This window comes from Alexandromys fortis, unplaced genomic scaffold, assembly GCF_014885135.2.
Source record: "Alexandromys fortis isolate MF-2015 unplaced genomic scaffold, M_Fortis_MF-2015_v1.1 scaffold_577, whole genome shotgun sequence".
Taxonomy (NCBI): domain Eukaryota; kingdom Metazoa; phylum Chordata; class Mammalia; order Rodentia; family Cricetidae; genus Alexandromys; species Alexandromys fortis.
In genome coordinates, this window is record NW_026068451.1 from 21,188 (window position 1) to 31,114 (window position 9,927).

General features: G+C 37.2%; 1 protein-coding gene across 1 annotated transcript in view; it reads right to left on the reverse strand.

Annotated features, from left to right (window-relative positions):
• Window positions 1-2,631: 2,631 nt before the first annotated feature.
• LOC126495727 (bile salt sulfotransferase 2-like) overlaps window positions 2,632-9,927 on the reverse strand; it is a 23,368-nt gene continuing 16,072 nt past the window's right edge. The window contains exons 2-3 of the mRNA XM_050133326.1: window positions 5,898-6,075; window positions 2,632-2,821 (exon numbers count right to left, since the gene is read on the reverse strand). Coding sequence (XP_049989283.1) covers window positions 2,709-2,821; window positions 5,898-6,075 — 291 coding nt within the window. The 3' untranslated portion in view covers window positions 2,632-2,708. The remainder of the gene's footprint in view (window positions 2,822-5,897; window positions 6,076-9,927) is intronic.

A 9,927-nucleotide genomic window follows, 5' to 3' on the forward strand; every position in this document is an offset into this window, starting at 1 on the left:
GTTGATTCTCTATTTTCTGAGAAATTGCCATACTGATTTCCAGTGTAGTTGTACAAGTTTCCATTATTACCAGCAATGGAGGAGTGTTCCCCTTACTCCACATCCTCTTCAGCATAAGCTATCACTGTTGCTTTTGATCTTAGCCATTCTGACAGGTGTAAGATGGCACTTCAGAGTTTTTTTGACTTTCATTTACATGACAGCTAAGGATGTTAAACATTTCCTTAACTTTCTTTTGGTCATTTGAGTTTCTTCTGTTGAGAATTCTCTGTTTAGTTCTGTACCCCATTTTTATAGGATTACTTGGAATTTTGACATCTGACTTTTTGAGTTCTTTGTATATATTGAAGATCAGTCCTCTGACTAATGTGGGGTCGATGAAGTTCTTTTTCCATTCAGTAGGCTGCCTTTTTTGTCTTGTTGAGTGTATCCTTTACTTTACAGAAGCTTCTCAGTTTCAGGAGGTCCTATTTACTTATTGTTGCTCTCAGTGTCTGTGCTACTGGCGTTATATTTGGGAAATGGTCTTCTGTGCCCATGCATTGAAGGCTACTTCCCACTTTCTCTTCTATTAGCTTCAATATGGTTGGATTTATATTGTGGTCTTTAATCCATTTGAAATTGAATCTTGTGCATGGGGATAGATATGGGTCTATTTTCATTCTTCTAAATGATGACATCCAGTATGCCATAATCATTTGTTGAAGATGCTATCTTTTTTCTATTTGCAGAATTATCTTGATTCATGTTTGTATGTTGTTTTCTGTATTTCAGTTATCAAATCTTGATCTATTTCCTTCACCTTTTTGATAGTTCTTTCTTGACTTTCTTTAAGGGATCTATTGTTTTCTTTGAAATTTTTTTGTTTGTCTTCTCCTTTTATTTCCACTTCTTTAAGGAAACTTTCCATTTCTCTTTAGGGGTCTCTATCATCATCATTAAGTTATATTTAAGCTCATTTTGTTTGGCTTTGTCTGCATTGGGATACTCAGTTCTTGCTGGTGTACAGCCACTAGTTTCTGATTGTGCCATATAGCTCTTTATATTGTTGAATGTATTTTTACACTGTCGTCTACCCATTTCTTCTTCCAATGGGTACAGGTGGGGCTTGTGGGTTAGGGGACTGCTATTCCTCCAGGTTAATCCATGGCCTTGCTTGTGGTCACTGTTGCAGCTTTTGGTCTCCCCACGTGCACCCTGGGCCAAGGCTCTGGTGGTCACTCACCCATGTATATGCGGGGCCAAGGTCCCAGTGGTTGCTCCTCCAAGTGTAAAAGGAGCCTAGAGTCCAGTGAACACAGATGTGGTGAGGGATTGTTGGGGATGTGTTAAGACTATTCTCAGGTCTCTGGGACTTTGGTGAGTGAGAGTGGGGCTTGGAATGTGCCTCCAATGGCTAGAGCCTAGAGAGGATGGCCCTCCAACTGAAAACCCAGACACTCACCTCTCCAGGTGCAGTTAGGGTCAATTCTCTTGTGGTCACATTGTAGTGGGGGATGCTTTGGGGCATAGGGAGGCAGAACCCATGTTTCTGGGGTGTCGGTGGATGGGGGTGGGGGTTGGCATGTGGCTTTAGGGTCTAGGGCATAGAAAGTAGGGGCATCCAGTTATGAACCCAGACACTCAACTTTCCGGATGTAGGGAGGGACAGGGCTCTGTAAATCACAGATGTGGTGGGCGATGGTTCAGGTCATGGGAAGGCGGAAGGTCTGTGGGGTTTTGGTCATTTGGAGTGGGGTGTAGAATGTGCCTCTCCATGTTAGGGCATAGAAGAACCCAGACACTCACTTTTCTCTCCTTGTTTTAGACTTTCCCAGATGCTTCTTGCTGTATTCTCCATTTTATCTATCAGGAAAAACTTCCCCTTAACCATAAAAATATAAAAAAATATTGTATTCCTTCTCCCATTTTCACATTCTGATTTAAATATAAGTATCTTTATGACATGCAAGTAGAAGGGCACTGTGTGAGATGAGAATGTAATAATAGGAACAAAAGCACAGGAAGAGTAAATTACAATGTTGTACATGTATATATCAGAGTTTCATAATGAGCCAATAATTTTATATGCACACTAACCATTTTTACAAAAAAAAAAGAAAAAGTGAAATTTAAGAATAATATTCTGAGTAGAAATGTAAGTTTATAAAAGTCTTACACCATAGGCTATTTGAATGAAGTTTGAAATTCTCTATAAATACAATTTATTCCTTTTGCCCAAATGTCACAGAGTAAAAAGTACAGTTTATTGTAGATTTAGTTATGTTTAAAATATTACAAGGATTGTCTTAAAACTGGAATTCTATGAAGTAAATTGGAGTTAGCTGACAATGTATAACAGACTGGTAATAAATGAAACTAAACAGCTATTTGATGATGCAAGACACCAAGATTCGGGGTTGCAGATATAATTTAGAGGTCAAGAGCATTGTACTACCCTTGTATAGGATATGATTTCAGTTACTAGGAACCAAAGCTGGTGGCTTACAGCATCATGTAACTGCAATTCCATGAGAATCATTGCACTCTTCTGGCCTCTGAAGGCACTACACACACACAATAAAACTATCACTAATCCACTCCTACTACCATTATCACTGCTGCTACTACTAATGATTAAAGAACTACACATTTCAATTAGAGGATTTATTTTTTGACCACACCCAGTCATTCACATTACAAATACATGATTTAAAAGTTTTAAGAATTTATTGCCATGGGAACAGTTCTGGTGGGAAACCAGTCATTTTCTCCTGGAACACTTTATCAAAGGCTTCAGCTTGGGCTACAGTAAAGTGATTCTTCCAGTCTCCAGTCGTGCCTGGAAAATGTGAAGAAGACACAAAGATGGGTTAATGATGATCTTAACACTATCACCCCTTAACTTAAAATGCTTAACATATCTCTCAATCCTCCCTTCACATACTTGACAAGGAACAAACAGTATATAAACTGAAGCTACCAGTGACTCTCTAGATAATCCTTCTTATGCCTTGCAATAATATGCAAACAGACTTCTACCTCTGTGGAAATATTGGCCCACCTTATTCTTTCCCATCCTGTTAACTGCAAAATCTAACAGCATTAACACTAGCTCAAACTCTAGATTGCCAGATTATTTCTGCTTCCCACTATACCTGATTGCCCTACACTGTTCATCCCAACAGAGTTTCTTATCTTAATTATTCAAGCTGACTTCACTTGCTCTTTCTACATTTATTGTTTACTTAGAGAAGTTCTGAAAAGCATGCAAGCAACTTTTAAAACATATTTTAAAATTAATTTTAATTATGTGTATAGGTGCACAAAAAATAAGGTGCCTTCAGAAGTTAGAGGCAGTGTATCTCTTGGAGCTGGAGATACACACAGTTGTAAACTACATAACAGTGAAGATGCAGGAGACCCAGAAACAGTCAGCAGTGAATGTCCCAGGACTCCTGTTTTCATTCAGTATGGTGTTTGGTAATGTATGCACATCTACATTATTTCATCCTCTGTCCTTTTTACAGTACTTTGGTTTTGATAACTGCATTATAATATGTCTCTAGTTGTAATGTTAAATTGTCCAACTGTTCACACTGCGTAGTCTGTACCTTCACACTGGAGTGCTCATATCTTCCATATAATAATGTCTTGTTCTCTTGTTTTCTTAGTAATGCCAGTGTAATCATCTCTTCCTTTCTTCCAAGCAGAACTCTGAATCCCCTATCCTTGCTGTATTTTGTTTTATAGTTGTGATGCTTTGACATGCTCTACTCATTTATATTTTGTATATATGAACAAAATCTAATATATTTGAAATGTAAAATGATTCTTAAATTGTGAAAGTTTTCATTTAATCAAGCACATCAGGCAAAGGGAACATACTCAACATGTGTTTGTTTAAAGCCTTCCTGAATGAGTGAAGAAGGTATTGGCATTGTTCCATTTTGCTGATGCAGAAAAATTAGTCCCTGATATTTAACCCAGCATGATATTGATGAAGTCATGTGAAGCAAATGATTGGCAATAAAGATCAGCCTTTTCCTCATCATATTACATTTTTTATTAAAGATTTGTTTGTTAGTTATGTATATATCATTTTGCCTGCATGTATCTGTGCAAGCCAGAAGAGGTCACCAGGTCTTACTACCCATGGTTGCAAGCCACCATTTGGTTACTGGGAATTGAACTCAGGACCTCTGGAAGAACAGTCATTATTCTTAACCTGTGAGTCATATCTCCAGATCATCACATTATTTTCTGGAGGAATCATGTTAGCTAATTTTAAGCCCCTATTAGGATTTATTAAAGAACATGTGAATAATTCATAATTAAATGGTACTTATCGATATACCATATTCAAATAATATAACATTATTTGATATGAATATAAGACTGCCATCTCTTATGGTGGGAACTTATAAGTATCCTTTTCTAATCTTAGCTTCATTATTTTTATCACTTCTAGAACAAGATATTTTATTGTTTTCCACAGCATGCCTGGATTTTAATAAACCAGAATAGATGCTGACATACCAGAACTTCAGTAAATTCAATATGAATGAGTCAAGTTAAGAGAAACATGTTTTTGAAGGGACACAAATGTAGTTCCAAGTTAAACAGGTCAACATCCTGTACACCTTACAAGTAAATATTTCTCTTCTTTTTTTCCTAATAATCTCTTCAAACTATGGTTTGTCAGGGGACAAGATAACCCTACTGCACAATAGCTTAACTCTTGTTGGTAAGAAAATTCCTAATAGTTCTGGTAGCTGTAGGTCTCACAAAAATATTTTTGTCAGACTGTCTCTGGTCTTTCTTATGGCCTGTGGATAGTGGGCTTCTCCCTAGGTCTTTTTCTGCCTCTAAGATTAATGTCTTAGACATTCATACTCAAACACACACATGTACACAAATAAAATAACACACATATATGTATATGTAAATAAATATAAATATATCCTTCTGAGACATATGATACATGAGTCATACTATATTTTGGGAGAGAATAAGCTAAAATCCTATTTTGGTCTCATGCTCCACCACTCTATGATGGAGAAAGCTTGAAGGTTAAGGCTGAAGTATCTAAATTATTGGTAGGAGAAAATGAAATCCATTGTTCTCTGCTTCCTGCATCTATACACAAATTCTGTACTCATCTCCAGAGACCTGATATCTGACTCATTCCTTCTTCAACACCAACTCCCATCTCACCAATTATTTGTTAGAAAGGTGTAGGTGGGATTCCAGATGTTATTCACTCTGGCAAAGTTACTCCTTAATTTTAAAGCAATGAAACCATGCCCACAATTTTTTCCTAGCATTGAGAGGTAGCACAGACATAGAGAAGATGGATATTACTATTCCATGAGAGACAATACAGAACCAACTGAGTAGCCCTGAGTCTGAAACAATTCAAATTTAAGTTGGAAAATACCATCATATTGTAGCAGTGGTGAATAATTTGCATTGTCTTTATGGGTCTAGAGCCTACTATGAGTCAGTAATCTTGACATATTCAATATCTTTTCAAATCATTTTGAAGGAAGTGATTTCAGTGTTTATCATCCCAGATATATCTTTGGTCCCATGCATTGACATTTTCTTTAAGGTTGAGTTCTAAGATACAAGGAGCCTTACAGCACCTCATTGCAGCATGTCTACACTTCATTTTATATTGAGGGTACTGGACATATGCAATGCCAAGATACTCTCCCAGAACAAGTCAATTCTTTTTCAGAGTTCCTGAAACCCACATCATCAAAAAGAAAAGATTCCATTGTATGGTCTGTAAGAAACTATGTTGTAATGAGCAATGACTTTTGAAACATTCCCAACTTTCTTATAGCCTCATTGAAACAACAAGCTCTTCACATATTCTGATATATTTTGAAGCTAGATATAATTTTCTTCACCTTTCCTCATGAGATGCAAACCATTAGGAGCCACATCTTCTGGGACGAGGCTTAAATTGGACATTTTATTTTCTTTCATGACTTGGAAGGAACTGTACTTGAGGACCAGATCCAGCTCTTCTTTCTCTAATTTCTTTCCTAGGAAGTCACAGATCTTCTCTATGGTTCCTCTTGTGTCCTAAAAAGAGAAGAAACAAAAAAGATGCCAAAAAAGACGTGAATGAACAGAGAGATATGAGAGAACAGATGCAGAGAAGTTAACTGTGGATGGACACCGAATGGGGGCATGGAGAAAGAAATGGCACAGTGAAATGCAAAAGCATTGAAAGATTTGAGGAAAGAAACAGGGCATTTACAGATGGCAGAAGTCACACACACGCAATTTTATAATGAGTTGGGCTTGCAATGTGTCTGATGTCTGGACCTAAAAGACAGAGATTGATTTCTTTTAGGGAGGAGAGGATACTAGAGACAGGATCTCACATACCAAGACTGTTCTTAAACTTACTTTGTAGTAGATGAAGACCTGGAACATGTGATCCTCCAGTTTCCAATTCTGTAAAGTTGTGTTCACAGATGCATGCCAACGCACCCACTAAATGCACTGGGAAATTTTTTCCTTTAGACAGGGTCTCACTATGCAGCCTTGTTTGGTGGGATGGAACTTGATATGAAGACTGAACTGACCTCAAGTTCAAATCGATAAAGGATCCACCACCTGAATTTGTCTCCTAAGTGCTGGCATTTAAGGTGTTCACCACCATACCTCACTTGCCCGAGCATTTAAAGAGACTTAGAGAGATACTTTCAGATAGTGATAAATGGGAATGAAGGCAGTGTGCACAAAGATTTTGAGAGAAGTTAATGCTTACACCGTGTAATACTGTTTCCTATGGCTAACTGAGAATAATAGAGTTTTGCAACACTTTCATAAGAATGATGTCAATATTCATTACTTGGGGGTATTTTGGGGAGCTTTATTCTGTTTTGAGTTAGGATATCATACATAACTCAGATATCCATCACATTCATAATCTTCTTACTTCAGATACCCATATGCTGGAATCACAAATGTGCACGGTCCCAATTGTTAATCAAAGAAGACAGTCATAAAAAGATAGAACCTTTTAATAGTGAAGACTTTGCTTTGAATTCTAGCCCTTTTCATGGAACTCTAAAGGTATTATTGGTGCCAAACTTTTATTACATATTTTTTCACAGATTCACATATTTTATTTAGTTTATTAAAAATAAGTAATAAGTGAGAAAGTAACAGATTTTGAAAAGGCAAGGCGTCCTTGATGTTGCTACATAAATGGAAACTTTCTGTTCCTGGAAGAAAATATTAAGGAACCAAGTTCATTTTGAATGATCTAATTTTCCCTTTTTTCTTGCTCCTTAATATTTGTCATCAATTTTTTTTCTGACTTTTGTCAGGGATGCAGGTAGGCTAGCTGTAGATTTTACATTTCCCTGTGCCCTATAGATCCAATCCTCTAGTCTCATCCCCACTTTTACCACAGAAAAATTTGTGGCTACTTCCACTATCTAGAGTAAATCTCACAGACGTTCTTCTAACTTCACTGCTCCATTTCATTGTACTATAAAAATCCAAAAGGCCTGTCTTGGGAACTCACAGATGACTCTGGGTAGGAAAGAGGTAAGTCAATTGCAGATCATCACCTTTCCCTCATTACTTTGAGACAAATGCCCCAATGTTACCCCTAACTATGCATCAGAACATCTGAATTATCCACCCACATCTCTAGTAGATCTCATAGACACCTCCTAACATCCCTATCCCAACTCATTGCATTGTTCCATACTTCACCTCCACCAAGCATTCCCTGGGAATTCACAAGCCAAGATAGTCAGGAAAGCAGTTTTGCTAAATGAAGATCTTCACCTACACATTTGTTACTCCAAGTCCAGTCTCCTAGTCTCATTCCCAGCTCTGTGTAGAATACCTGGTTCAGCATCCCTCACACAAATGCTACTGCTGCAAGTAGATAAAACAGATTTGAAACTCCAAAGTTCCTTCTCCCTACTCATTGCTTTGTCTGAGCCCTAAAATTCAGAAGTCACTCTCTACGAACCCATATGCCACTCTAACAGGAAAGCAAGTGGGCTAACTGCAGATCTTCCATACTCCCTCCATTCTTCCAATTCCAAACCTCAGTCTCATTCACAGATATCTATCAAACTTTCTGCTGTGGTCTAACCTCAGTGGCCCCATTCCCAGGTGATTGAGTAGATTCTGTGGAAAACTGCTTGCTTTCCTCCTGTGGACTTCCTTCTGCCCCCTTATCACATTCCCAATTATATGTGTCAGCTTCCTATATCCAGAAACACATTTTACCTGGCATTTCCAGTGGCCACACTGATCAGGATCCCAGGCAACACAGAACCACCACACTGTCTAAGTATCAAACAGGTCAAAAGAATAATGAAGGAAGCACCAATGCAACACAGACAGGACCAAATATCAGCACTTAGAATTACAAGTTCCCTAATATCCGGAGTGTAGATTATAGACTAAAATTATAATAAATATCATCCTGGAGAGTATGTCTTCACTGGAGGCCAGCAACACTACTACAGCAGTCCCTGATGATTTCAATGTAGCTATTGAGCAAGAAAAGGACCTTAAAACAAGAAATGAATAAATTCCATAAAGAAATCTTTCACAACACAAACATTGGAAAGAAATGAATAAAACTATTCAAGACCTGAAGATGGAAATAGAATTAATTAAGAAAACTGAAAGTGAAGGAAATCTGAAAAAGAAAAATTTAGGAACTTGAAAAGGACCTTCAAAGGTAAGTTTAATGAACAGAATATGTGAGATATATGTGAGACATTTAGGCACTGAAGACAACACAGATGAAAAAATGGATACATTTGTCAAATAAAATGCTAAACCTAAAAGTTCCTGTCACAAAATAATCAGAATACATGAGATACTAATAAAAGATCAAGTCTAATGATAGGAATAAAGTAAGAAAAATAAAAAACAATGTTAATGGCACAGAAAATGTTTTCAATAAACTCAGAAGAAAATTTCTGCAACATAAATGAGATTTATCAAAAGAAAAGAATCATACAGTACACCAAATAGATTGAATTGGGTAATAAAGTACCCAAGAATATGATAACTGTAAAATTTCTAAACACAGAATACAAATTATGAATGGGTAAATGGGTAAGGGTTGGAATGGGAGGAAGAAGTGAAGAGTAGAAAACAGAGAGCCTAGAGAAAATAAATGTGGAGAGAGACAGCTAAAATTAAGGGATATTTGAGGGAACATATGCAACCAAATAGAGTATTTACTCTATCATCTATCTATCTATCTATCTATCTATCTATCTAGAGCCAATCCAAATAATATAAACTAACAATGGGGAAAAATAGTGTCCCAAATGGCCATGTCTTGTCACCAAAGAAGCTTCTAGTACTGAGATAGGGTTACATGTAATTGAGTATGTGGACAAAGAGATCTCATGGGAGAATTCCTAAACAAGGTTGCATTCCATAATTCTTTGATCTACAATGGTGGCCTACCAGCAAGATATGTTATGGCACAAAGCTGATGTGAGTAACCAACAAATAACTTGTTATATGTAAGGCCCATTTCCTGAAATGGAACCCATACATGATGTTTCTTTGGTGACCAGAGAATAGATAGCTGGGGGACCAATGGTAAAACAAAATAATACTGGTTTAAAATTGTTAGTGACAAAATGACTTCTAATGATATTCTACTATGCTCAGATTAGTGCCTTGTTCAGACATTATCAGAGTATCTATCTCCTGAAACAATTGAGAATAAATATAGAGAGCCACAAGCAGATAATACACAGAGTGAGATACTTCTGAACAATCATCTCTACATGAGATGTCTCTACCAAATACCTCCCTTGAGATCTCAGAGAACTCAAGAAGAAGAAGAAGAAGAAGAAGAAGAAGAAGAAGAAGAAGGAGGAGGAGGAGGAGGAGGAGGAGGAGGAGGAGGAGGAGGAGGAGGAGGAG